Source organism: Penicillium paradoxum (assembly GCF_028828445.1).
Source record: "Penicillium paradoxum strain IBT 22861 chromosome Unknown utg000007l_segment0_segment0, whole genome shotgun sequence".
NCBI lineage: Eukaryota > Fungi > Ascomycota > Eurotiomycetes > Eurotiales > Aspergillaceae > Penicillium > Penicillium paradoxum.
The window spans coordinates 6,051,792-6,079,344 of NW_026643185.1; the positions used below are offsets into that span (position 1 = coordinate 6,051,792).

General features: G+C 48.8%; 12 protein-coding genes across 12 annotated transcripts; 4 read left to right on the plus strand and 8 right to left on the minus strand.

Annotated features, from left to right (window-relative positions):
* Positions 1 to 18: 18 nt before the first annotated feature.
* N7457_009713 (IST1 family protein) lies at positions 19 to 1,206 on the minus strand (the record flags this gene model as incomplete). Its single annotated transcript, XM_057180756.1, has 1 exon — positions 19 to 1,206. One exon carries the CDS (start codon positions 1,204 to 1,206, stop codon positions 19 to 21), a length of 1,188 nt encoding a protein of 395 aa, XP_057029142.1.
* A 349-nt stretch (positions 1,207 to 1,555) lies between these two features.
* Positions 1,556 to 1,883, minus strand: N7457_009714 (uncharacterized protein; the record flags this gene model as incomplete). The annotated part of the gene is made up of 2 exons (XM_057180757.1): positions 1,556 to 1,803; positions 1,862 to 1,883. The coding sequence occupies 2 exons, from the start codon at positions 1,881 to 1,883 to the stop codon at positions 1,556 to 1,558; spliced, it is 270 nt and encodes an 89-aa protein (XP_057029143.1).
* A 1,010-nt stretch (positions 1,884 to 2,893) lies between these two features.
* Positions 2,894 to 4,131, plus strand: N7457_009715 (putative transsulfuration enzyme family protein; the record flags this gene model as incomplete). Its single annotated transcript, XM_057180758.1, has 2 exons — positions 2,894 to 3,049; positions 3,103 to 4,131. 2 exons carry the CDS (start codon positions 2,894 to 2,896, stop codon positions 4,129 to 4,131), a joined length of 1,185 nt encoding a protein of 394 aa, XP_057029144.1.
* A 357-nt stretch (positions 4,132 to 4,488) lies between these two features.
* Positions 4,489 to 6,369, plus strand: N7457_009716 (uncharacterized protein; the record flags this gene model as incomplete). Its single annotated transcript, XM_057180759.1, has 1 exon — positions 4,489 to 6,369. The coding sequence occupies one exon, from the start codon at positions 4,489 to 4,491 to the stop codon at positions 6,367 to 6,369; it is 1,881 nt and encodes a 626-aa protein (XP_057029145.1).
* A 78-nt stretch (positions 6,370 to 6,447) lies between these two features.
* N7457_009717 (Zn(II)2Cys6 transcription factor) lies at positions 6,448 to 8,101 on the minus strand (the record flags this gene model as incomplete). Its single annotated transcript, XM_057180760.1, has 3 exons — positions 6,448 to 7,147; positions 7,217 to 7,694; positions 7,750 to 8,101. The coding sequence occupies 3 exons, from the start codon at positions 8,099 to 8,101 to the stop codon at positions 6,448 to 6,450; spliced, it is 1,530 nt and encodes a 509-aa protein (XP_057029146.1).
* A 2,281-nt stretch (positions 8,102 to 10,382) lies between these two features.
* N7457_009718 (uncharacterized protein) lies at positions 10,383 to 10,700 on the plus strand (the record flags this gene model as incomplete). The annotated part of the gene is made up of 1 exon (XM_057180761.1): positions 10,383 to 10,700. One exon carries the CDS (start codon positions 10,383 to 10,385, stop codon positions 10,698 to 10,700), a length of 318 nt encoding a protein of 105 aa, XP_057029147.1.
* A 779-nt stretch (positions 10,701 to 11,479) lies between these two features.
* Positions 11,480 to 12,943, minus strand: N7457_009719 (SUN domain-containing protein; the record flags this gene model as incomplete). Its single annotated transcript, XM_057180762.1, has 1 exon — positions 11,480 to 12,943. One exon carries the CDS (start codon positions 12,941 to 12,943, stop codon positions 11,480 to 11,482), a length of 1,464 nt encoding a protein of 487 aa, XP_057029148.1.
* Positions 12,944 to 15,112: 2,169 nt separating this feature from the next.
* On the minus strand, positions 15,113 to 17,681 carry ppm1 (protein C-terminal leucine carboxyl O-methyltransferase ppm1; the record flags this gene model as incomplete). The annotated part of the gene is made up of 5 exons (XM_057180763.1): positions 15,113 to 16,047; positions 16,133 to 16,457; positions 16,880 to 17,029; positions 17,089 to 17,268; positions 17,325 to 17,681. The coding sequence occupies 5 exons, from the start codon at positions 17,679 to 17,681 to the stop codon at positions 15,113 to 15,115; spliced, it is 1,947 nt and encodes a 648-aa protein (XP_057029149.1).
* Positions 17,682 to 19,403: 1,722 nt separating this feature from the next.
* On the minus strand, positions 19,404 to 20,855 carry N7457_009721 (LysM peptidoglycan-binding domain-containing protein; the record flags this gene model as incomplete). Its single annotated transcript, XM_057180764.1, has 3 exons — positions 19,404 to 19,455; positions 20,316 to 20,412; positions 20,510 to 20,855. The coding sequence occupies 3 exons, from the start codon at positions 20,853 to 20,855 to the stop codon at positions 19,404 to 19,406; spliced, it is 495 nt and encodes a 164-aa protein (XP_057029150.1).
* Positions 20,856 to 21,690: 835 nt separating this feature from the next.
* N7457_009722 (uncharacterized protein) lies at positions 21,691 to 23,187 on the minus strand (the record flags this gene model as incomplete). The annotated part of the gene is made up of 1 exon (XM_057180765.1): positions 21,691 to 23,187. One exon carries the CDS (start codon positions 23,185 to 23,187, stop codon positions 21,691 to 21,693), a length of 1,497 nt encoding a protein of 498 aa, XP_057029151.1.
* Positions 23,188 to 24,262: 1,075 nt separating this feature from the next.
* On the plus strand, positions 24,263 to 25,126 carry N7457_009723 (uncharacterized protein; the record flags this gene model as incomplete). Its single annotated transcript, XM_057180766.1, has 1 exon — positions 24,263 to 25,126. The coding sequence occupies one exon, from the start codon at positions 24,263 to 24,265 to the stop codon at positions 25,124 to 25,126; it is 864 nt and encodes a 287-aa protein (XP_057029152.1).
* A 736-nt stretch (positions 25,127 to 25,862) lies between these two features.
* On the minus strand, positions 25,863 to 27,259 carry N7457_009724 (alcohol dehydrogenase family protein; the record flags this gene model as incomplete). Its single annotated transcript, XM_057180767.1, has 6 exons — positions 25,863 to 26,125; positions 26,173 to 26,519; positions 26,577 to 26,771; positions 26,839 to 26,991; positions 27,055 to 27,118; positions 27,202 to 27,259. The coding sequence occupies 6 exons, from the start codon at positions 27,257 to 27,259 to the stop codon at positions 25,863 to 25,865; spliced, it is 1,080 nt and encodes a 359-aa protein (XP_057029153.1).
* Between the last annotated feature and the right edge of the window lie 294 nt (positions 27,260 to 27,553).

A 27,553-nucleotide genomic window follows, 5' to 3' on the forward strand; every position in this document is an offset into this window, starting at 1 on the left:
ATGGAGACTCAATCTCCATCATGGCCTCCTCTTCAAATCCGCGAATCTCCGAGTCAGTTCATCCAGCTCCGGTATGCCGTTACTCTTGCTCTTGGATACACCCTGTTCTTTCGAAACAGCAGCAGCTTTCCCTTCGGTTCCAGGGAGCTTGACTTTAGGGTTAGGATTATCCGTTCTGGGAGCTGGCGGAGCAACACTGACAGGGCTTCGGCCCGCGGCGAGTCCACGTGGAGGTGTCGCTTTGTTCAATTCACTTGTCTCTGAGGCACGTCTTGCTTCGGAGTATTGCTTGCCGGGAGTTTGTGGTAATTGGGGTTCTTGTGCGTCTCCATCATCACCGTCACCACGATCATCTACAAACTCTGGTGGCGCGCTACCCAGCTCTTCCTCAATGTTTAGCTCTTCTTCGACTCCATGCCATTCAACTCCGTATGCTTTCGCAATCTCTCGAAGATAACTCTCAACAAGATCCTGCCCCGGCGGGCGCACACGCAACCCCTTAAGAAGTCGATCGGGGACCTGGACAGTATCGACTTTGTTATCTTGCGCTAGAGTCATGAACTCCTTCCCGTACCGTTCGCCGAGCATAGTGCGAAGCATAGTAAATTCGCGCACTTCATGTGGAAAGCGGTGCCACGCGTAAAATACCACAACAGCAGCCTCGTCAATAGCAGTATCCATGTATGGATTATCCTCGTCGGTAATCCCGTCGCCAGAGTCGTCCGTCGCGCCGCCAGATCCCGGAATGTGTGTGCCCGCCCGCTCGGCCTCCTTCTTTTGTCCTCCCAACCAAGAGAACCCAAATCGCGAGCCAGTACTTTCCCCGGCGCCCTTAACGCCTGTAGCGGTTGACCCCGTGGCACCAGCTTGTGTTTGGGTGCGTTTCTTGAGTACTTCCTTCGCGCGAAGTCGGGCGCGAGTCCCCTGGTCGCTGAACGCCATCTGATCCAACACATTTGCGCGCGCCAGTAGTAATTCGCAGTAGAGTTCAACCATCTCCATCACTTCCACTGCGATATCGGTCGCAATGACATTTTCGACTCGGATGCGCGCTGATGCATCGCGGCCTTCACTGAGGAGCTGGGAGAGTTCGCGGCGCTGGACAACGGAGGAGGCTGTGTCTTTCTTTTGAAGGAGTCGGAGACGGGGAATGAGGAGCCGGAGGGTGGAAACTAATCTGGTCTTTGATTCTATTGTGTAAGTCATTGTGATTCTCTATCCTTACGTTGCGGGACGCGCGTGGGGGAAGGCATATGTCGGCAGTGCGGGGTAGGGATGAGAGCTCTAGGCAGCGAGTTTTGAGGGCCGGTCTCGATCATCTGCGCATGCAACATGTAGAGACCAATATGAATTCATGGTAGCTTACCGTCTGGGCTGAAGGAGGCATTTTGGCGTTGTTGACAAAGTTGTCAGAAGAGAAATGTGAGGGGGCCGATGGGGCGAGGATCCATGTGGGGTCACTCTGACAGGCAGAGACGTTGTTTTGCTCTTTGCATAGATCAATCCAGTCGGAACTCGAAAACTAAACCAAAAATCAAATACAATATTGACAACGTTAATGCAATGTTCGGGGTGTTCTGGGGGTTATGGGCGTCATAGGGGTCCCAGGCAGCACAACCCTCTCAGTAGCCTGTCTCCGGCGCTCATGCTCCAACGAGCTGGCAATCCTCTGTTGGAAGTCTTGGGTGTAGAGGAGCCATTTTCTTATTTCCTCTGTCTGCTTCTCGCAGCGGGCTGTAACCTCCGTTAAAAGAGAATCGAACTCGTCCGTCTCCAAGTTCTCCGGGGTCTCAGTAGTGAACTCTGAATATCATCATGTTAATCATCGCAATCTAGACCTGGACACAACCGTATGATTTACCTGGCTTGGGAGATTCCGCCATCATGGGAACAGGAGGTATTGAGTGTTTTGAATATCTTGGTTGTGAATGGAGACAGGAGACATAGAAATGACATCGGGGAGGAGTAGGATGGAAACTCGCTACGGAACCAGATGGTCGTCTACATGCACATATCAGGGGCAGGAGAGCGAAGACTGATTCTACCTTTGTCTTGTGATTTCTACATTTGTCCGAGGATATGCCCCTGAAATTCTGAGGATATTGAAGTCGCTTAGGGACCAACAAAGAAATTAGGTACCAAGGGCCTTGCAGATCGATATTTAACTACTCCGTACGGGGTATGGAGTACTCCGTGTTTGAGTCTTGACTGTCTCATTACCCGTTTTGGCTCACAGGGATGTTTTTCCAATTTACGGAGTTCTGGAAGACTCTCTCTTTCACTGCTAATTGTTCCCGATCCCTCCTGTCAGGTCCTATTTAGTTTGGACCTACAGTTTTAGAATCATCAGTCATCGTCTGTCGACCTACCCTAACACGGATCGAATACGTCCTCTATCCTCCATAAGGGTGGAAGAGCTAAGATCAAAGTGACTGTCAATTGTTGGCCATCTAACATCGGTTAAATACGTAGAAGATTTACGTGTAGGTAGGGAATACATCCTAGAATCGCAGAATAATTGTGCCACGCAGCCTGCTCTGGGCGTTGCGAACGAGAATTCATCCCAAATCCTCATTATTGACATCGTTAGTGGCTCCTAGGATCTGTGGTCCCAGACTAACTGCAGCAAACGTCTGATACTATCGGCTATGGCATCGGATTCTGTTCTTGAAGAGTCTGCGGAGTACACCATATAGACCTGTTCCCTTTTAGGAAGTTGATGGGAGTGGGCCAGAGCTAGTCCACCAATCAGAATGAGTACCTCCCTCAAACAGTGGATACCACTAACCGTTTTGGTGCTGGATGAGGGTGGAGAGCCAAGTCAGAGATGTAGAGATATAAAAGCTCTTCAGAAAGAATCTCGGATTTTCCACAGGACTTCCGGAGGAACAAAATGGCACCTTTTCACAATAGCCACCCTGCCACCAAGGCCTTGCATGCCGACGATCCCTTGAATCTGGTGACTGATGTCGCACCTCCAATCCATCTATCTACAACCTTCAGATATTCCAATGATCCAGAGCAACTCATTCCATCGGAAGATCCCGTGGTAGGTAAAGAGCAGACACCCAAGAAGTAATCTGATCTAACAACATCCTTTAGGATGAATTCAACGGCAAGAACTATGTTTACTCCCGCGAATTCGCTCCAAATGCAACTCGCTTTGAGGCCGTGCTCTCCTCCTTATTGGGCGGGAACGCAGTGAGCTACTCCACCGGACTGGCTGCACTGCACGCCGCAATTATTCTGCTGAACCCGCGCCGAATCTCTGTCGGCGAGGGGTACCACGGCAGTCATGAAGTCATCGCGGTAGTATCGCGTCTTTCCGGACTACAGAAACTCGCCCTCAACTGTCCTGCTGAAAGTCTAGAAGCTGGCGATGTCATCCTGCTAGAGACCCCTGTCAATCCCCTGGGGACGGCATTCAGCATCGAGGAATACGCCCGCAAAGCCCACTCCCGCGGCGCATTTCTTATTGTCGACAGTACCTTTGCACCGCCTGGCTTGCAAGATCCGTTCCTCTGGGGCGCGGATCTCGTTATGCATTCCGGCTCCAAGTATTTCGGTGGACATAGCGATCTCCTATGCGGTGTGCTTGCTACGAAGCGTGCAGACTGGACGAAGCAATTGTTCGAGGATAGAATCGCCCTTGGAAGTGTTATGGGAAATATGGAAAGCTGGCTCGGAGTTCGGAGTTTGCGTACATTGGAGGTACGGGTTCAGAGGGCTAGCCAGAATTCGGCTAGATTAATCTCTTGGCTTCACAGGGCTATGCAAGCATCATCTCCTGCTGTGAATAGTGACGAAATGGTCGTTCAGTCGGTGGTGCAGAAGATCTACCATGCTAGTCTCCAGATCGAGCCGTGGTTGCACAAACAGATGCCCAATGGCTTTGGACCGGTCTTCTCGATCGTGTTGCACACGGAAGACTTTGCAAAAGTCTTGCCAACCAAGCTTCAGTTCTTCCAGCATGCCACTAGTTTGGGTGGCGTTGAGTCTTTGATTGAGTGGCGGGCACTGTCGGATTCCAAGGTTGATCGTAAGCTGCTGAGAGTCAGCATTGGGTTGGAAAATTGGGAGGATCTCAAGGATGACTTGCTCCGGGCTTTTAAGTCGCTTTTAGGATTGTAACTAGCCTCTTGGAATAGATGCTTAGGCTAGATTTCTTCCAGCGATCTACAACAGCCAAAATTAGTAACAGGCTGTATTGGGTATCTTTACTTCGGAATTGGTCCGCTGGTAAAAGCATTGGACGGGTCAGTTTGGGCCTTTTGATTGGTCGATGGTCTGAGTTTGTTTGTGTTGCAAACCAGCCAAACATGCTGATCACCAATCATTTTCCGGTGGGACCACGGGCCGGAAATGGGGTGTTTGCATTGATGTTAGGGCTAGACAGAGAGGTGAAGATATAAGTATAACAGGACCGGCCGTATGTCCGCTTGAAACAACTTCATCCAGTTTACCCAGTGAATTGAGACTTCGACAATCATGGCTAGTAGGATCTCTCGCTCTTTCCGCCTTGAAAAGGCCCTCCGATACCTCCTGAAGACTCAGGAAACACAGCCTTCACCTTGTTCATGTACGCACCACCACAACCATCATAATCCTAATTGGGTTCTCGAATCGGATACCTGGTCCCAGCTCCAGGCCTTTCATCGGATATTGTGTCAAAGACCGGCAGTTCCCAATCTACCATCCGAGACGCTAGAGGACATCGACGCGGTCATCGCGTACCGAAACAGCCACAACTTGCTGACATCCACGAAATCAATCTCACCGAGCGTGACTATCCAGAGCCAAAAGTCACAGTCTAGTCCGATAAATCTGTCCTGCTGGAAGGGCGACATTACGACCTTATCTGATGTGACAGCGATCGTGAACGCTGCCAACGCCCAACTTCTGGGCTGCTTTCGCCCCGAACATCGCTGCATTGACAATGTGATCCATTCGGCTGCTGGACCTCGACTCAGAGAGGCATGCCATTCTATTATGTCGGCCCAAGGCCACCCTGAACCAACAGGCTCGGCGAAAGTCACCCCCGGTTTCCTTCTTCCCGCGCAGTGGGTCTTGCACACCGTCGGGCCGCAGTTGAATCCAGCACAGAAACCCCAGTCACACCACAGAACCCAACTTGCGTCATGCTACCGATCTTGTCTAGACGCCACAGAGCTTCTTCCTCCGCTCAAAGATGGCCGTAAGGTCGTTGTTTTCTGCTGTATATCGACCGGCGTGTTCGCATTCCCATCGGACGTGGCAGCTCAGATTGCTGTCGATACAGTGGTAGAATGGTGCAATGAGCACCCAGACACCAGTATCACTGACATTATCTTCGACACTTTCCTCCAAAGTGACTGGGAACTGTACCAAGAGACCCTTCTTCAGCTTCAGAAATCGACACCCTCAGACACGAGCCTCTCTTTCACACCTACCCTTCAATCCCCACCAGTCTTACCGACCCAATCGCCCACTCTCCAAAAGGCACACCTCTGGCTCGAACAAGCCGATAACCTCATCATCTCTGCAGGCGCAGGCCTCTCTGCCGCAACAGGTCTAGACTACACATCAACCGCTCTCTTCGCAAAGCGATTCCCCGCTTTCCGCGCCAAGGGCCTGCAAAGGCTGTACGACGTCTTCGGATTCAACGGGTGGGACAGTGAAGCCCAGAAATGGGGCTACTACTTCCTGCACCTCGACATGGCACGAAAATGGCCCGTGTCTCCGATCTATAGCGGCCTGCTCAACCTCGTGTCCCGCTTTGATGACAGGTACTTCGTGCGCACCACAAATGCGGATGGGTTCTTCGTGAAGAACGGGTTCTCCGCGGACCGCGTGGCGACACCACAGGGACAATATCGATACTTGCAGTGTTTACAGAAGTGCCGGCCAGACGCGGTGGTTTTGTCTGATCCTCTTGTTGATGCGGCGATGCCGTTTATCGATCCTGTTTCGCAGGTGTTAATGGACAAGACGAAGATTCCGCAGTGTGGATCTTGTGGTGGAGAGATGACACTTTGTGTGCGTGGAGGGAGCTATTTCAATAGTCTTCCTTTTAGGGAGCAGGAGAGGAAGTGGGAGTCGTATGTGAGAGGACTAGAAATGGAAGGCGTTCGAAAGCAGAGTGGTGATGCCGGAGAAGGCAGTTCACGTGGGAAAACGGTCATCTTGGAGCTGGGAGTTGGTTTGAATACGGCAGGTGTGCTGCGGTGGCCGAATGAAGATCTGGTGTCTGGGTCTCCAAGTCAAGAGTTCCGCTTGATTCGGATCGGCATGGATGCTTCTGGCTGTGTTCCTTGGGAGATGGAAGAGCAGGATCTCGCTGTTGCGATATCGGCGGATATCAGGGTGGCTCTGAACCAGCTGTTATCTTAAGATGCGTACAATATATATGGAAGAATCACCTATTTCTGTGACTTTTGTCAAAATGAGCTGTATGGTTTGTATCATGAATTATATTAGAAGACAGTCACGACCCAGACGGCCAATATCAAATATCCACCGCGACGATATCCCCAGGCCCTCTTCCTGGGCCCAATAATCTTTCAGGATCTTCGCGGCGTTGATTACATTCAAACAGCTTGTAGCAGTCCAGAATCTCTCCAAGGACCCGACCAAAAAGTCCTTCTGGGCCTGAGATCGACACTCCAAACCTGCAACGAAGATAGCCCACAGAACACATTTGAAAAGCGGTTCTTCGTCCGTCAAAATATCAATCAGACCTAGGAGCTCAGAGACCAAATCGTCCTGCTCTGTGATAGTTTGCGTGAGCGCATCAAGAACGCGTCTGCCATATATCAAAGCCCCGGTTTTGAACACCTGAGATAAAATACAGACATTGTTAATTTCGGCAGTGGAAGCCCGTCTTGAGTGTTCAAGAGTCGAAGCCCACGCAAAAGAATCAAAATTTTGAATGAGTTCCAGCATGGAGGTGGTGTCTTGCACGTGCGTTTGAACAGCAGCATCATCGTGAGGCTGCTCTGTAATGGCATCTCTTTCATTGGAAAAGAATTGTATTGCTGTCAACAGGAACTCCGGACATCCAAGGAATGATTTCTCAATTGCTTCTGGGGCCTGAGGTTCTGCCTGGTCGGCGAATACGAATTTCGATAGTAGTTTCGGTTGTAAGAAGGTCGATCCCAATGTTTCAATCCTATTTTGTAATTAATTAGTATCTCCCATAACTCCATGGCATTTGAAAGATTAAGTTAGAACAACTCACAAATGTATCTGACTCGAAATGAAACCCCGTAGCTCCTGTACTGTCTGACCAGGCCTGCTATTCATTCCAGTCTGTGACTTCAACAGTGATTGATGGGATGTAATCAAACTCTTCGCCCCCTCGAGATGGAAATTCCAACCGTCGCTCCCCGATTCCAGAAGATCTAGGAAGATAAGAAGAAAAATACTAGCGACGGTTGTATCGCTTTTGTCTATTCTCCTATCTCCGAGAGCCTGGGAGAGGGCTTCCATGGCCTGGTGCTTGAAGAGTAGCGCATCGCGATTGGCATTGAGAAGATCCGGAGATATCGGCGCTTGAATTTGATGAAACGAATGGCCTGTATTGACATGATGTCGCGCCGCAAGAGCAAGCATCGCTTTCTGTAAGACCGGATCTTCTAATCCCAAGGAGATCAGACTCCGAAACGGGTTTCTGTCGCTGTCGTATACAATAAACAATTTGCATATGCGGTCATTATCTAGATTCGAAATTAGTGATATACTAATATTCAATGATGATCTCCCTGATCTCACAATAGTCTAAATAATATTTTGAAACTTGATCCAGATTTGACATGGACGGGTCTTGTAAAGTGACCGGCAGACTTCCGCCAGCAGAAGATTGGATCAGAGCGCGAGATGGTTTCTTCGATTTTGATCGGGTGGGTTGAACAATACCAGAACCATTCAGAGAAGCGCCATCTGATCTAGCCTCATACGAACGGCCTTGCATCTTTCCGCGAATTGCCACGCCCTTGACCCACCGCAGCGGACGTTTGTCGAAGCATTCGATCCCGGCCTTCTCGCACTTGTTGCAAGGCACCCCAGACTGGTCGCATTGAATACGTCGGTTGCGACATGTCCAGCATGGATCGCACGTCTCCATTTGGATGAGACATGGGGATTGTGACGAAGAAGTGGGTGTATAGGTGAAATTCACGGTTCGGGGCCCCGGGGTCAGGATTTGCTGACTGAGCCGTTGGGCGCACCTGTGAACCTCGGGATCGCGATGACCTCAAAATGTGTATACCGTCCACACGTTCGAGATTCGATATCAACTTAACCGGAGTTTTGATCAAATGCAAAGAAAGGAAAGAAAATAACATGCAAACTAAAATAAGGGGTGAGCGTCAGAACAATATAAGCAGCCTCCCCAAACGTCTCGCAAACCTGAGAACTTTGTCAGAGGCAACTAGGGCCGCAGTTTATCCACTCAAATATCCTAAAGGAATCTCAATTGTTGGTCTTTTTTCTGAGTGTGAGATAAGTAAAAATCAATTGACAGCTGTCACTCTCATTATCTTTCTTTTATACCCGTATATCTTGCCCTTATGTATTCGTGATAAATAAGCCTTGGATCTCAGAGGAAAACAAGGAGGGAAACGTTTTATTTACTCACTGAGAAGTAAATTCATAAAGCTCTGCTCTGTGCCCTCCTCATTCTTTCATCTAATTGAAATCGTTCGCCAAGCGTTTCGAATAAAAAATGCAGTGGTCGATCCTCGAAGATAGGTGAGCTGCTGCATCAAACTTCTGAATGGGCAGCAAGATGGTAACTTGCTTCGGAGGTTTGCCTCTCGGTGGCTGCGATGCGTCTGAGTCTATAGTTCCACCAGAAAATCTGCTCGAGATTGGTCATAATCCCAAAAGGCACAATCGAGGATTGGAACCTAGGCAGAAAGGACAGGAGTATCCCACTCCCACCACTCAATGCCCATGGAGGGGTGAAAAGCTCTTCCAGTAGTCCATAGTATATCCATACACATGGCATCCTAAGATGAATCAGAGTTTGAGATTGCCGCACCATCTAATCATCATAGAAGTCACAGTACGCTGAAGAGAAAAGATCTCGAAGAAAACCGAGCGCATATGTGAAGAGAAATGAGAGTGATTAGGTGCGGGTTTTAGGCGCGAGGTTACCGAGAGCGAAAACATCTTAAGATGAAAGATTGTGAAGGCCAGAAAGGCCATGAGTCGTATTTGGACTGGAGATACTCGAAGTTGTCCCTTATGGGGTATGGATCGACATAGTGGTGACTGTGAGTGCGCTGCCGAAGACCCAAGGCACCATTTTCAGAATTTTGCTGGGGTCGAACCCGTTCTGTCAGGATTGATGCAATGGAGATTCTAAGATCTTACGCTACGAGGTTGTTCTCTTCCCGCTACTCAGGTGACCACAGGGAAAGGACGTTCAGAACACGCCCCTTCCCTCTTCAATGGCACTTAAGTTGATATATCAGTCTGCCCACGGGCAGGTGCCTGCATATAATCTATGTATGGTCCAGCCATATGCCTTTAGAGCCGTGGCAAGTGCCAAAAAAAGATATGACTGGCCTCGGGGTGATCAGTGATCACAATGTGGACATGCCTACCTAAGGTACAGCGCCAGTGGGTCGCCTTGGTCTTACACTGGACGAGCCCCAAAGATATGAGAAGTTTCAGGGTCTAGTATACCTGACCTGAGACATAACCAACCCGAATAAAGAGACTGATACTCCCTAGTGACCCTTAAATCGCTGCTCCAATGCGGGCCCAACAGGCCAGAGCGCACCGAAACGAACCTTCAAGCCAATCAAACAGGAGATACAATAGAACAGCACCCGATATAGAGCCAGAGCACAATCGAACCAGGAGAAATCTCTCATTTGGGGCCGAAGAGAGGGGTACCTGAAAAAGAACGAGGCTACGATCGCTCCAACCCCGTAAATTTAGAACATCGCGTCCATTTAACGCGACCCTAAGACGTTGACCCACCAGCTATGGGCCCCTCTGATTGGTCGGCTCGGGTTCTGACATCATTGGCGGATATTTCGAAGCCGCCATACCTATTCGGGAATAATATCACAACTGGATGGCTCACTTTTAGCATCCGCTGCGCGTTTCAGTCTTGCTGTGTGATTGTAGATAGAGGGATGAGATTTTAGCGTGCAGGTTCCGTTTACTTATATAGCAGCCAGGGCGTACGTCTTGAGTGTTTCTGTAGTTTTCTTTCTGCATAGACCACGATCTACCAAAGCCCACTCCGATATCAACGTCGCATCTCAGTTTTGTAATTACGCCTGAACGGAACCATTGTATGTGTTGTTCAGCTCTTATTACTTACATTGCCTTTGCCCTCAATAACTAACATACGGATTGCTTCCTTACAGCGCCTTCCACACACAAAAATGCCTGCCATCCCATCCAAAATGGAGACCCAAACCACAATCATGGTTGCGAACCTACTCAAGCGGAGCAGCATGAGCGACCCGGATAAATACCCTCTTTACGTCTTCCTCATCATCATCGGATGCATAGCAGGTGGACTCATTGGGTTCAGCATATACACTATGTACCATGGTACCGACGACTCATCGAATTTCAAAGACACCTCCGTGGAGCAACGAAGATATATGCGCGAGCTCAGGCAGCAGAACTTTAATGCGTTGGCCGTTTATGCCAGAAGGCCTGATTTGATTACTCCTACTGGGGAAGGGAGGGCTTGAGATTTTGGGATTTGGCGTTTGGGATGGAGGTGCATAATTTGGGGAAGAAATGGCCTTGGTATATCGAGGCTATGGATTGATGTATATTAAGCGTCAGCACACGATAGAGTCAAGAGTTATAAGCGCACGCGCAGAGCATGGTATATCGGAAATAATGCATGCCGATTTCAATGGTATCCAAGATTCAAGATTTGAAGGCAGGTGCCATAGTCGATACATGAAGCCTAACCACAAAGAATGGAAGAGAATTCACTGAACAAGCAGAGAATGAGCGGACAACAATATGTAATATATGAGATCTGTCGTGCACAACAGGTTGTATCCAGTAGTAAGTGCATCCCCATGGATAGACGAATAAAAGATAAAACACATATTTTTCCTAATAAAGAACATTCCAAAAAGACATGGTTGATGTCACCCAATCATCATATGTAACCAAGCAAATCCCCATGCGTATCAAAGGCAAGAACAAGGGATAAGCACCAAGTGAGAAAAAGCAAATGCTGAAGGGCCAAGGGATATATAAATAAAAATCATGAAGCAAAGTATCAGAATCGGAGATAAAAGGCCAACGTTGAGCGTCGTCAAGAAAGGGCACCCAGCGAATGGGGGAAATCGTGAAAAGGGAGATTATGTAGAAGCGAAATTAAAAATGTGAAAGAATCGAAGGAGTTGGGGTGATTGCCGCAGGCAAAGAAAGTGCGTAGGAGATGCTTCCAAGTAGTGTCTGTACACAACCTGTACATATTTACAATAATGTACAGTCAGCTAAAGCTGATTTAGAACTGAGCGACCATAGCAGCCATGGCACCAAAGGCCAAGGTCAACTTGGAGACAGTGGAGCCAATAGCATCATTAGTGCTTGAGGAAGTTGCGGCGGCAGCGGCGGTGGTCATAGAGGCGCCTTCAAGCACGGCCGAACCCGTCAGAACGTGTGGCTGGTATGTATAGCTGAACGTCGGACTTGACTTGGGCAAGCGGGTTGTTGAAACGGTTGTCAACTCGCGAGTTGTGGTGTAGCTGGAGGTGGTAGAGGTCGATGTGGATGTAGATGTAGAAGTTTGAGTCGAAGTCGAAGTCGAAGTCGACGATGGGGTAGGGGTAGAGGTAGAGGTCGAGGTCGAGGTCGAGGTTGAGGTTGAAGTAGAGGTAGAGGTCGGGGTAGGGGTCGAGGTAGAGGTCGACGTGGAAGTAGGGGTGGGGGTCTCCGTTGTGCTGGTGCTGGTGCTCGTCGGGGTAGGAGTCGAAGTGCTGCTTGATGTAGCGGAGCTGCTGGAAACCTGGGTGGTCTCGGACGAGCCGCCGCCGCTACCGCCGTTCTCAAAGACAACAATATGCGCAGTCGCACCCTTAGGGACGGTCACAACACACCCCGTAGCACCGCCAGCACCACCGAAGGAATCCCCGGTCATCTCATTGACGTCGTTGACAGCAGGGTCAATTCTACAGGGAAGACCCTGACAGCCGCCGCCATCGCACTCAATCTCGACACCAAAGTCAGGCTTGACATTGCGGAAGGGTGTGGTAGGTTCTAGATAGATAGGATTCCAACCAAGCTTCAGGAAGGTGTTGCCATCGTCGTCTTTGTTGGCTCCAGCAGTATACGGGGACCAGTTGCCAACGGGCTTGTCGGAGGTACCCCAGATGCAGCCTTCCTCGATACCAACACCAGGGGCATTGATGTAGTAATGGGCAGACGTAGAACACCAGTATGACATTCCGGGGACGGCCAGATCGGCTAATTCTTCAACCAGCGTGGGGATGAGCATGGCCTCGTTTCCGGGCAGCACGGTCTGGCAGAAAGAAACGGACTTTCCAGCCTTATTACGCGCCTTCACAATACCAGCAGCCGACTCACAGTAGTCACGGTTGGGGAAGGGCTTTTGGATCTTGCCGCTCTCGTCGCAATACAGACCACCGTTCATGGACATGGGGTACGAGTAGGAGGTGGCCTTGGGATCCCACTGCATAGAAACTTCACCGGGAGGACAGGCATAAGGACAGTAATTTCCGGGCTTGCAGGGCTCATCGGGACTCATAGCCCATCCGCCATTCTCCTCGTTTGGGGTAATGGCGACCAGACCAGCGTCGGTGGGAAACTCGCACTGTCCACCTCTTTTCTCCACAACGAGATCGCGACTTTCATGGTGACGGCTGTGGCCATGGCCATGTTTGGCGGCTTCAACGCTTGCAATGAGGACGACAAGCCCCAATGCGCGGGTGGATGTAACCTGGAACTTCATTCTGTCAGGGGGAAAAGTCTTGGCAGCTCGGTCAATTTAAATAAACGAATGAATATTTGAAGTGAATGGCTATGTCAAACGAGTGACGAGACGTACGGCCAAAGGCCAGGGACAGACACGATGTTCACAGAGAATGAAGGTCAAGACGAGCGAAGGCAAAGAGACAGGGAGAGAGCACTAAGAAAAAGAACACGGCCTCTGTAAAGTCTTGAGAGCAGGGCCCGGTCCCTCAGGCCCACGAGCAGTACTAACCTGAAAGGGAGCTAGATCTGGGATGATATGCGCACATTTCCGGTGCAGGGCAGACCTGGCGTTCATGAGTGGCTCCACGTCCTTAATTGCCTATGAATCCCATGATTGCGCCTCCGAAACAGGAATCATGCGTGCTTCCTTGGACCCCCGAAGCGTTGTGCCCCTGAAGCAAATTTCACTAGTGGACAGCCACATGGAACCACTAGAGGGTTAGCGCCAGGGGAAGCGATGACATGCGGCCAATGGTAAATGACATTACCCCGATGGTTCCTGCTTGGCGGGGGAGATAGGCCAATAAGCTTAGAAGGTATTTGATGTTGTGGAGTCATCTCCAGGACCTCATTCAACGGTAGGTGTGCGGAGCTCCGGACTGGAGTAAACGAGGGTCAGAAGAAGAACGGGCTACTCGGCGCGACATGCCAATCTTATCTCTCACATGACATCCCACTCCTGACCTTCGCCAACACTCGCAAACATTGGCGACATTGGCAACATTGGCAACATTGGCAGCGTTTGAGTCATCTTGTTTGGACAAACAGATATCATCAAATGACGCAATGCTCTCGCATTACACGCGATGTACGCTGTACACGCAAAATTGTCAGCAATATAAACAAGGCTCTGGAATAGGATCTGGAATAGGAGAGCAATCCACAAGCATACGAATCAACGCGGGACAACAGATCGCCCTAATAAGGAACCGACTATTTCGCCGGGTAGGCTGTCAATCCCAATCAAACCCACAAGGCTGCCCTGTTCTGGGCCCGTTGATCGTCATAATATCCAGCACATATCCATTCCCAAAGCCAATGATAACATTTACCGGGTCCTCCGAGGACTCCCGCTGACCCGCGCTTTCTTTGATAGACATGGAACCGAGTAGCCAAGATATTCAGACCGTCCTTGCATCTCAGGTTGTCAACGTATCGCCTTGGGGAGGCTATGGTTAGGCTTGGCCTAGGAGTTTACATCACACCATCTACGAGGGGTTTGACGGTTTATCATCACTTTGAGCATGTGTGGGACTTGTCTATCAGATGGGGAAACGGTTGACAGCTAGTAGTCACTTTGAATGCCCTAGTGGCATGGTTTTGACGCTAGGGGTACGATCGTCACTAATGGCATATTGGACGTGGAGTATCAAAGACGCACTCCGTATAGAGCCTCTATTCTATAAAATTGTCCGCATTATGATTCTGTGTGATAGATTGATATCTACACAGCGAATATCTAGTATCTATATCGATATAACCCGTACTAGATCTCGCATTATTGTTACCTGCCTCGCTGAACAAAATCTAACACATCATTAGCTAGGATTCCCTTCAATAGTTCCTTCAATACTGTAGTCGCACATTCGGGACCAGCAAACTCATAGCCTTCACGTATCCTTCTCCCACTACTCCATATGCCCGGTGATCCTTGTGTCGGCTTGGTCGGCTTCGTATAGAAATCTGATGCGGCTGCAGCGGGTGGCATTACCTCGCGGATGATACTTTGCCAGCGAAGTCTGTTTTGAGTTGCTGCAAGGGATGTTGAGATTCCTCGCATGTTTAGTCTCTGCGTGGCCTATCGAACCTCTCATTTTGCGGGGTCCCATGCATCTGGCAATATATGACAGGTCGGGTTCCCACCCAGAGCCATACTATGACACTCAAGCTCCAGTATGTTGTGTTTGGTGGTTAATATTGAGTGTACCTCATGAGGGTACTACCAGTAGGTAAATTGACCATCAGCTCGGTCCACCTGCTGTATTTGCGAAAGCAATATCCTCATTTGTATATACATATTCCAAATCCAAAGGATCAGGGGGTCCTTCTGACTCAAAATATATTGTTGTGCATGTTCAACTATGTATGTATCATAATCTTTCGTTATAGAGCTGGATCATTGCAGATCCAGTATTCACAAATGAAGTCACTCGCCTTGCTGGGTCTCTAAATCTTTCCATCCGGCAAAGGCCGAGATATCGTCACGGTCTCTCCAACCCCAAGCAATGCAATAATGCCGTGCAAGCAACTCCCACTCCTCCATCTCATCCAACATTTCAAGCCCAGCAACTCTCTCCTTTTCTTTCTCGCTGACCCATCGCTTCCAAATAAACTCAATATCAGCCGCAGCCTGGCCATCTTGGAAGCCTTGCTGTTGGAAGCGACCCCGCTGCGCCCCAAGGGATGCATACTTATGGAGCGTCTGCAGCTGAAGCCCTCGCGTCGCAAGGTTTGACACCATAACCTGGCCGAAGGGGTCATTCGGGCGAATAGGCTCATAAAGAATCAACCCAAGCGGAGTGATGCCTGATTGCTTCACCTGCAAGCTGTCGTCGGGCCCAGATGATGTATGCCCGGTGCCGAAAAGCCGTTGTGTGAAGAACGCAACCACCTTTTCTGCTTCAAGGGGCGACAGGTAGATCAAACAACACTCAGAGATCAACAGCGTCGGTAATGTTGTGTCAACACCTGGGAGTGCCACAGCCGGATCGCTACATGCCCACAGCGACCGCAGATCAACCGGATGAACATGGTATGAGGGCGAATGCAGCGCGTCGCCTGCCTCCGACACGGTAACTCCATTATTCTTTCTTGAAGACACCTCCGAGGATTCAATCCCCAGTACCCGCTGCAGTATAGGCGCCGAGCGAATCGCGCGGATCTTCGCAGTCGCGTTGACAGCGAAATCGAGCTCGTGGTAGACGAAATCCGGGGTCTGGCGCGATGAGAGTAATCGGAAGAAACGCGTGTCGGACCCCGCGCCTAGCGAGATAATCTGCTTTTTGTGTGTATTTTCCGGCGAGGACGGACCGAGGAAGCGCGCCACGAGTTGGTCGATGGCTGTTGTGCGGACATAGGTACCTGTTGCGTGGGGAGGTCCCTAGGTCAGTCTCAACCCTTTCCATCCTCGGTAATAGCATCATATGGCATGAGAAAGAGATCTTACCTCTGTTAATGATTGGGAGTCTTCGCGTCGCGCACCCGGCGGGTGTCAATGCTGTCGCGTAGGCATCTTCTAGGTATCCTAGCTCCACGGCGCTCAGGCGGGACACGCTTGCGTCATTGTCTGTGCCTTGAACGATGCGGTCTTTTCCAGACGGGAGTCTCGTATCTTCTGTCCCTGTACCACGACCTCGACCTCGACCTCGTCGGAGAGAGTTTAGGTTGGGAATGTGAGAGGCCATGGGGAATGGAGGAAGCTTGGATTGGGCTTCCGTGGTGGGGTAGCTGTCCAGTTCGCTTCTGGCCATTTTGGTCTCCGAAGTCTCCGTCTTTCCACTAGAATACACAATTCAAATCATTGAACACAAATATCTTCAATTGAACTTTCGATTAGTGACTTTAGCCAAGTGATTCGAGGTCCCGCATCCTTATCCCTACACTACGTCATTTGGCCTTGTTTCACCTCGAAGGTTGACTTGGTGAGTGACCACGTACAACTTTGACGTACCAATGTCTCATATGCTATACTTAATGTGCGTTGAATCATGACATAGAGAACTTTGGAAGTGAAAATGAATAAGTACTGCTTGCAATTCCATCATATATCACCATTATCTGGCATTCTATTGTCCATACCACCGGGGTGTCACAGTCCTAAGCCTGTCTGGATTTCAGACACAATCCCCCACAAGGGTCTGTATATACAGAGACAGCCTCACTATACATTCTGTCAAGCTAGTTTGCCTTTGACAAATGCAATGGCCCGTTCACCGTACTGAGCCCCATACCCCTGGTGTGTTGCCTCGTTACTACCGTTGCAACAGTAAGGATCCGATGCATCGCAGTATGACTGGATCTTACTAGCCGACGGGCAGTAGAATCCAGAAGGACGTGCATCAAACTGTGTCGCAAGTGTTAGCGCATTGCAAAATCCAGTAAGAAAAGAAGAAAATCACGTACGCCTCCAGCTGCACATGTTCCAACGTTATACGACAACCCTGCCACATACAGCGGGTCACCCATGAAGATAGCTGCTTTGACCATGTTCACTGCCGAGACCGAAAACTGGACTGCAGTGTCGGTATAGCCTTGGTTGGGGACACCACCGCCGCATAAGGCTGCATCAATGATTTCACCACCCTGGAGCATGATTAGATACACTATGCTCCATGCAAAGTACGCGAGATACAACTCACTTGAGAATATCCGACCAGAACGAGCTTTGTCGACGGACACTGCGAATTATAGGAGTTGACAGCCGAGGCGACAGCTGCAATGCCCTGAGCAACTGAACTCGAGTAGCTCACGCCCCCGCATGATGCTTGTCCGCCGCATGCAGGATAGTTGATGGCCTCGGCCGTAGAGCCCGAGTAAGCACTGAGAAGGCCATTGACGACTGTGTTGGACGAGCCGTATCCAGCAGCTGCTGTGGTTTCGCGCGCACCAAAGATGTGCACGTCTGGACAGTTGATGCGTTTCTCGATTTCAACCTCAAGCGGAACAGCAAAGGCACTGCTGGTAAGGAGAGTGAGTATCGAGATTTTGGAAAGCATAGTGTCAATGGATATGGAATCAAATTAGACGAAGAAGGTTTGTTGATTTGGATATACTCATGCGTATAGGTAGGTCTGCTAGGTCAAATTGTAGATGCCATGGTCGGTTTATATAGCTTCTGGTAGTCCGTAGCCGAATTGCAGTCGGATGATGGCAGCATTTTGCCGCCAACAATATCTCTTCAAGAAGAAAAGAGGTTCCTTTGGACCGAAAGGACACTTTTGCCTAATGACACTTCAAGTATAAAACTTCAGTTGTGTTGTGCCACGATCACTACATTCAGCCGTGAAGAAATGGACTAGCAACAATATTATTAGGCTGAATCAACTGGTATATAGCGTGAGCTGCTATTGGATATGGCTGAAAATGTGACACACCTGCAGAAGCATGACACTATTTCCCCGCGTTCTTCTAGGCAATAAACTCGTCAGATCTTTCTGGGGAATGTAACAGGGGTAACGGGGGTGTGCGGTCTAACTGATTTTGGACGAGCGATCATTCTTCGTCTGTGTTTCGGCAAAATAAAAGTGCTATGGTCATCTTTAGGGCTAAAATGGCCTTGTTGTAATCCTGGAATACTTCTGACATGCCCAAAAGGTTACCAGGAAAGATCAAGGATAAATGTCCCTCTTTCCCGTCTGCGAGTTGCGCTGAGAATCGGTCAACTTAAGAATATACACGATGATGATTGAAAGTTCCACACTATCATGGATGTGTCGGTCCGAAATGCCAAAATCATTTACCCTAGTACAAAATGGTTGATAAAATCTCTTATTCTTGTAGGACGTAATAACAATGCTGACATTAGATCCAGAGTGAATTTGATTCCTTCCAAGAGTCGCTGAATGTGTAATCCGTATACCCGTCAGGGTGTTTTACCTTGTAAAAAGTGTCGCGGTGGTAGTGCGTCAAAGCAATGTCTTTTTCCAATCGGAACGGCAAGTCGGGATTGGATATAAAGTGTCTGCCAAAGGCAAATGCAACCACCTCATCCTGGAGTGTAGAGTTCAACAATCTGCTGGCCCTCTGGGCAGTGTATCCTCCCGCCAGGACTATCGGACTAGCCTTTGACCACGTTTTTATACAAAACTCAAGGCTCTCATCATTCTGAACATCTTTGTCCGCGTTTCCTGACATCCGTGGCTCGATCAGATGCAAGTAAGCGAGACCGAGATCCCTCAGACGGGGTTATGAGATCAGTGAACTGAGGAACTGGATCTTCTATGCGTATGCCCTGGAACGTGCTGAAAGGTGATAAGCGCATCGCCGTTCGGTCACCGCCAATTGCATCACGGACTGCCTTAACAGCTTCGAAGCAAAATCGGGATCGATTTTCGATGCTGCCTCCCCACGCTATCAATTCTAGGGGTGTTATAGCTCAAATTGTATACCATATAACAAGAGGGCGCTTGCTACCATAACACTTCAATATTATCCGACCTAAAAATTGTCACAACAAGATGTCACTATACATATGCTACTTTCGTCTTATTTCAGGACTAGCCCTTATAGGGACACAGAATCGGATTTATCGCGTTGGGGTATTTTTTGCGGACCTCATGCTAATCCCGTAAGAGACCACTGGAAGACGTGAAGCCTTATATCTTATTGCCGCCAGTCTCATTTCATACTTAAGTATGGTCATATTTATCCATATGTTTACCACAGAAGATCGAAGTAAGCATCAGAAATTGGTTAGGTAGCGATAGAATGATGTGGAACTACTCACTTCCATTCACAACGACGGAACGTCGGGCGTGTGGATCGACAGTCCTAATGGTCGCAGTAAATTTGGCCGTCCGCGTTCCTAGGAACGGTGCGTGTGCGTCGACTAGATGTGCTCTAACGCTTCCCGTTCATATTACCTGCTTATGTACAAAAATGGTTCCATAAAGCATAGTGCAGAGGCAGGAATGTAGCCTCATATTCATATAACGAATCAGGTCGATCAATAGAATAGTCATATCGTAAACATACTCTGCCATCCGGGACTATGATACGAAGATAATCAGATAACGGTGGCCATAATAGGAAGTTTTCTTTGCTGTTGCCATCAGCAGCTAGTAATCGCTTATAACATAAATATGAAGCCTGATCTCTTCTTTTGATCTAGCAGGATCGTTTATACTAAAGCTCTTCGCGGTAAAACCAATCTAAAGAATGTCTTTTTGGCCTATTATTCGGAATTCTGTGAATAAATACATGGAAGGGGGTAACTTAGTATGCCACCATTCGTATCTAATCAGCTAGATTGAAAAGGTGGCAAATATTGAATACGACTTGGACATGATATACACATTGAGAACCTCCTGTTTGCATAGTCAGAGTAGCATTACTACGCACAAGCACCGCTATAACAGTTCGACTCAGAACAATAGGCACTGGTGCTTCCGCAATAACCAGAACTGGAACAACACGTGCCAAACTGGGTACCAGTGCAAGTCTTGTTTCCAGCAAAATTCGGGCCACATTCTCCATTTGTGGACGGGCCGCCATTATCAGTGTCACAACTACCAGAGTAGCAGTTCCCTGCACCACAATAGGTGGTACCATTTCCGCAGTAACACTATGTCTATGATCAGCGACTGCAGTGACTAGGAAGGATGGTCATGAATCGATACAGCATCACTTACGTATATGCTACAGCAGTTTCCGAACTTGGGAATACAAGTCGTGCCCCCATAATCAGGCCCACAGGTGCCGTCTTGTGTCGCGGTGCCGTTGCTTGTGCTAACACAGTAATCTGACCCGGTTCCACAGTAGCCAAATGGCGAGCAGCAATCGCCAAAGGCACTCCCAACACAGGTAACCCCCGCAGGGCACCTACCGTCTGTTGAGACTGTCTCCGGGGTGACAGGAGCGACGCATATATCGTAATCAAGCCACAGGTTGCCGCAGGTGGAGTTAAGGTACGGGTTATACTCTTGCAACTGGCTAAAGTTCAGGCCGAAGCGCAGGTCGATGGTAGGACAGTCGTCACCGGCTACAACGAGATAGTAGTTACCGCACTCGCTGATGGTTCCACTTTGGGTCGGGTAAGCCGCAGTGGCTGCTGTGTAGTAAGTAGGCGCGCCGGTGGCGCCAGGCGCCGTGATGGTCGCGTTGGGTTTGGGGAACGTTCCTCCGGGAGCACTTTGTTCTCGCCGAGTCTGGTTAGGATCACTTAATGCCATAAATATCTCTATTGGGTCCTTCTTGATCTCAGACTTACCTTTTACATACACGCTGTCCTGCTACATTTCCTGAGCAACTGCCCTGGATATTGGTATTCCAGCTAAGCAGTTGAGCTGTGGTCACGGTGTAAGTCGAGTTGGAATATATCGTGGCAAGATCGTCACTATTTTCACAGGGCTTAGCACAGATTATGGTGCTGCCGTCGCCTCTGCAGCCATCATCGGCTTTCAAATCCTTAGCGGTATAATTGGGTGGGTCTTCGGTGGATCTCCATCTAAACCGAACGTTGGAGTCCCAGCGACAGTAGCGGGCCGATCTTCGTATGGCCAGTGGCCGATTCTCAATTTTGGCGGCGGCCAGACAACGAGTACCTGCGATTGTGTGGTCACATATACATGCCGCTATGGCATGGGTTGGGATGAGATTTGTGATAACCAAAGGTGGGGTATCGACAAGCTGCTGAACGGAAAGACTATCTATCAGCCATTTGCAGCAGGCCGGGCTCCTGGTGCCAACCAAGGACTATGGAAAAGCCAGCGCATAAAGGCATACCGAACCGCGGCCCAAGTAAGGTTCCCATCCAAAAGATTTAGATGTGAAGTTGATGAGTTTCCGATGGGCAACCTCATGGAATCAGGAGGTAACTTCCCGCAGGCTTGCCGTCTCGTCAACGGCGCTGCGAATGGGAAACAAGGACTTGATTGGAGAATGTGGAAGATGGCACAGTGGATGCCTTGCTCGGCGTACCACGCTGGCGTTTGCAGTATCACGGACGATGGGCCGCCTGCAACCTGGTATGTAAAGCCGAAGCTTCCCTTGTGTGATCTGGTATACCTACCACGTGGCTGGGATATAATAGTCCTCCGAGCGGTCGGACTCAGCATCTTTGAAAGTATCGATAGTACCTTCTACTCCATCCGCCCCCACAGACCAGACGCCTTTTTCAACCAGTTTGCGCCAACAACCCAGCAAACGCTCCAGCCGCTGGGAGCGGTAGTAGTCACCGCCAAAAGGCTTATATCCATGCTGAAAGAGCTCTGAAAAGCGTCCTCTGTCAACAAGGGACCCATCGCTTTTTCGTGCGGCCACGCTCTTGTCCGAATCACCATTAAAGGTGAACGGAAGCAATAGCCGAAATCCCTCCTCGGCCACATCACGGCCGTTTCTCTCCACTGCTTCAGTATATAGGCCTGCAGAGACGCGAGATGGTGTACAAGTTTTGGTGGACCTTGAATAAAAGTCCGGCAATAAAAATGGAGTTGTTGTTCTTGTGAGCTGGATAGGACGGTGGTCTCCGGTATCAGCGGGGAAAAGACATACTGGCGGTGCAGTGTACTTAGATCGGGGCAATACGCTGAATGGCTGCGCTGCCGTAAATCTAGCCGAGTCAGCGGGTGGCAAGAGAAGGCCTGGAGCAATGTAGCGGAACTGAGGCCGTCTCGCGCGCGTTAGAAACGCATGTGCAAAGGAAGGGTTAGGCACTAAAGCAGCGTTTAGGATAGCTGATGCGACCAATGGCTCTAGACTGTCTATATTAGACCCGGAGCTAGGGCTAATCAGTGATGGTGGGTGTGGTAGCTGTGAGATGCGCGCCTCAATAGCCTGACACAGTCGATCCCACTCGGCGACACACGTAGTAACTTGGGAATCGCTATAGGGCCGCCACTCCCAGGGCCCGATCTTCTCGAAGTCAAATAAGGCTGATTCTTTATTAGGCGAAGCCACAACTTTTCCAATATGAATAAGGTCGATCCAATTGGTGAGGAGTGTCTCTAGGGGGTTCCAAGCGTATGAATTAGCCTCAACTGGAAAGCCATAGCCGAAGTCATCAAGATGCATGAAGGTTGCGACGCGGTGGAAGCCTTGGTGGTAGATGACCCCGCCACCACCTTCCTCAGCCGATAAGCTCGTTTCCGCAGCGTACAAGCGCACCAGGCTATCAACGGGCTGATCGTGAATATCAGCTGTAAATTCGTCAAAAAGTGTTTCTGGCCCATCGATACCCCATGCAAAAACAGAGAATGGGAGGTACTCGTGAGGATTATCATAAGGGAAAGGAGACACCATAGCGGTGTCAAGGAACGCCGCCAGTGACGGATCAAGCCTTGGACGACAAGCCTCAGCTTCAGCTTCATCACCGAAGGCCGTGAAAAAGTTGCTGTTGGCATTCAGAGTTGCTAGTGGGCGGCCTTCAGCGAGCCAGGCATATTGGATCAGGTAATTGTGTAGAGCTACACATCGTGCGTAGTCCATTCCTTCGAGATCATCTCGTGGAGGGTTATCTGGCCTGACAAGCAGACTGGTGATATCCGGAAGTTGAGAAAGATCCATTGAGATGCAAATGGCGTATGTGGCTGTAGGGGACAATATCACCGCTATTTAAAACAGCTCGCTGGTCAATAAAAGACAACGTGGTACAGGGCTGCTCGTGATCAGTTTTACCGCTTGATTCCTTTCGATTTTATTCTAAAACGCGCTAGTCGATTTTTAATTTAGCTTATCGTAATATCGTGAAACGTGATTTTAGATACAGTGCCACTACTTCCTAGTATTATTAAACCTATTGTTAAAACCTATATACTATATTATACCTCTATATCTTTAATAGAAGATAATAAACTATATTTAGAGCGATTAAGATATTACGCTTTTAATACTATATATTTATATAGATTAGCCTTAATTACTTGTTTATCTACTTTATTGTTAAGGCAAGTGGGCCTGACACCACCCCATAACTAGGAATAATGGTAAGGTAGAGCGTTTACCAAAAGAGCCACTATGACGACTAACTAGTCGTCATGTCAGGTTACCAACCCAAATACCCGATATGTGCTACGAGATATGCGCACCGTATTCGTACTCCGTACGTTGGGTTGTAACAATTAAGAATAAGAGGCTATTTAATAAAGAGAGATACTTCTTAGTAAAATAGAAGGGTTAGTCTACTAAATATGATTGATAGATTTTAGAAGAAAATATAAGAAATATAAAAGAAGCTATTAAGTCCTATAGGAAACTTAAGGAAAAGAGGAAGAAAGATTAAAATATATAGCTATCAATTAATACCCTATGAATATAAAGAAGATAATAAATCTAGATGGAAGATAGATCGATGACAATACGAAACCAGATTGGCATCAACGGCTGACTGGGGTCAAAGCACAATTCAAATATGTGCGCGAGATGAAGACCCTAACGGCCATGGTCATCGCCACTCCCAGGATACCCGGCTCAAAATGCCGCGGCAGATGGAAATGCTCGGTTGCCCAAGGTAAAAAGATGGCCGGAGACAGAGTGTCCGTTGGAGAGTCACAGGGGACGGGGAAGCACCGAGTTTGCGTTCATTTACCTCCAAGGAGCCAGTAGCATTCGCCTTTCACCCACTTCTTTCTCGAAATCCACGATGGATGAAACCACTCCGCACACGATTGCCCTCATTGGCCTGGGTACGATAGGTCTTTCGTTTGCCGCATTACATCTCAAGTACACCAATGGCGTTCTGCGATTATTTGATACTCGCGAAGATCTCGACCAGCACGTTCGCTCCCTTCTACCAGTCTATCTTGGTTTGGAAGAGGATACCGAAACGGATGGCTCCTTGATCGAAAGCTACACCTCTAGCGGTCGCATCACGTTCTGCTCTTCGGTTGAGGAAGCCTGTACCGGAGCAAGCATAGTGCAAGAACAAGGACCGGAAAACCTGGATTTCAAAAAGAGCACATGGGCTCGTGTGGTCCGGTGTGTATCTCGCTCTACGCATCTGTGGAGCTCAATGTCCGGAATCTTGGCTTCGCAACAGGCGGCGGATCTCGAAGACAAGTCACGGTTGCTTATCGTCCATCCATTCAACCCGCCGCATATCCTGCCATTGATTGAGATAATACCTTCCAAGTACACAAGCAATGATGTAGTCAAGTTTGCAGAGGATTATGTCAAGGGTCTGGGTGCCGGCCATCGCACTGTCGTCCTGAGGAAGGAGATTACTGGCTTTGTGGGTAATAGACTTGGCTTTGCTTTGTTCCGTGAGGCGTGTCACATTGTTGCGGAGGGCGTCGCAACTGTTGAGGATGTGGATACTGTTATGGAATCAAGTCTGGGGCCACGCTGGGCAGTTGCTGGTCCTTTCAAGGGGTGGAATCATGGAGGAGGGGTTGGTGGTCTGGGTTGCTTCATGCGCAATCTAGCGGAGACCATTGAAGCGTGTTGGGATGATGCTGCTCACATCTCCTTCAAAGATACTTCGCTATCTCCATATCAAGATGTTTAGCGGAATCCCCCAAATGGTTTAGACGGTGAGGACTGGGCCCAGATTGTCGTGCAACAGACAGAAGAAGCATATGGGCTTCCGACATCTGAGTCTCTGAAACAAAGGGACACTGATTTGAAAAGGGTACTGGAGGCCCAGCCAAGGAAGTGAGACTTGGTTCCTGTTCAAACCTGATGTGCTGTTCTTGTTGATTTAGACAGCGCTTTTATCTACGATTTAGAATCTATCCTATCACATCTCTGGAGTCAACTCTCTGCCTAAAGCAAAATCCCAGCCGTGCTATTCTCATCTATCACCCTCGTATGATTCTGAAGTTCAATTCTGGTTTCAGTTTCTCTGTGATAAATGATTTTGAGGATGAATGACTTGAATTAGCGTGGGTCATCAATGGGGAGAGTACAAATGCATTGGTTCAATGTCGTTTTTCTGGTAGGAAATGTCAATGGAGAATGGCTCACCTGGTGCCATCTTTCAACATCACCTCCGTCGAGAAGAATGGTGGAGCGTTTCGCCGATTCGATCAAACGTATGAGTTTATGAGGATATTGTCATATACTTCTTTGCGATTGAAGGTCTCAGTGTCTCAGCGGCCCCAATTAAATATTGGCAATGGACGTCTAGACTACCAGTAACCGGACTTCTCAAGCAAAGTAGTCAATAAAATTCCTATTTAACATTTTGAGATTTCTATAAAATGGAGCCACGCGCCCCATGGTCTAATCATCGATCATAGTCATCAAAGATCCAAACCATTGGGCTTGAATACAACCTTGTTCAATTCTCCACGCTCAAACCGCTTCAATGCTGCATCAAATGATTCATCAAGTTGAGGAAGTACCAAATCAATGAACTTCATCTTCTGAATCAGCTCCTTGTTCCGAATCAGACACGCGAGTGCTTCGGCAAACACTGCTCGCAGAGGACACCGTCCAAACTGCATATGCACATTCTTATTGTAACAATCAGCGGCACTAAAAGGCAACTCGCCATTATGCACACCTTGAAGGTCAGTATAACTATCCTGTGAAATCAAGGTTCAAACTTACCAAACGAACTGATTTTTCCACCAGGGCACACAATATCATAGGCAGTCTTCAGTGCGGGCGTAAGACCAACACCCTCAACGACAGCGTGAACACCATTGTTATTTGTCGCTTCTTTAATTGCTTGGACGACGTCGACCTCTTTGAAATTGAGTGGTATGCAACCAAGCTCTTCCGCGGCCTTAAGACGGCTGGGGATTGAGTCAATAGCAAAGACACGCGCCGGCTTATATTCCATGGCCGAGATGATAGCGCAGAGGGCAACGGGCCCACAACCCATAACTGCGATGGTCATATCTTTCCAGTTTTCGCTGGGTACGTCTATGAAGGCGCGCTTTGCGCCGTTGAACCTGTTATCGTCAGTCATGAATTTGGAAATACTCAGTCGTAGGAATTGCCTTGCTTACCCGGTAGGAAAGATGTCCGTCATCAAGATTGCAAGTTCTCCCAGGTCGGCATCGCGTGGATTGTGGTAGAGAGTTGTCTCTGCAAGAGGAACCCGGAAATACTGGGCTTGGGAGCCGTCCAAAGCAGGTCCGCCAAAGTTTCGACCTCTTTGGCAGCGTCCATGGACACCTCGTTTGCAGTTGAAGCATTCGTTGCTGACGAGCGATGTTAGAACAAAAAAGCAAAAAAGGATTCAAATGATGTTGGAAAAAGGTCTCTTACCAGCTGACGAGGAAGGGGACAATGACATGGTCTCCCTTGGCGAAACTCTTGATTTCACTGCCGACTTTCTCAATGATGCCAATGCCTTCATGACCACAAATATATCCGGGAGTCATGTTAATCTTTGAGTGACCCCGATACCGATGTAGCTCACTTCAGACAGGAATATATTCTTTAGCATCATGTATCCGCGGCCAGAGTATACCGGAGACCTACCTTCCACAGAGAGCAGCGGAGGTTGTCTTAATGATAACATCGGTCTGATCGACGAGATCGGGGACTAATCAGAAGGTTCACGGTCAGATGTTCTTCGTGTCCTTCATGGTCTGGTGGGATGAGAGATATAAAGAGACGGAGACTTACTTGGTCTTTCCTCCAATCTCACGTCGTAGGGGCCATGAAACACGAGAGCTTTCATCATCTTGGCAATTGATATGTCATGCAATGGTTAGTTGATTCTGATTTCGGTATAACGCAAATTCAAGCATTTATAGATTTCTGTTACTCTCCTGCAAAATTCGCGTGACGCTGAACTTCCCGATTCTGGTGACTTTTGTGGCCGGAGACCGAGTCTCCGGAAAGGCTTCCCCTCATTTTGGAGCCCCGAAGCTGGCGATGCAAAATATATCGCTGAGATCTCCGAAATGGAGAGCTTCCTGATGAATAATACGAACAATTAGACTTCCAATGTTGGAGGTATCACTTGAAGGGCTCT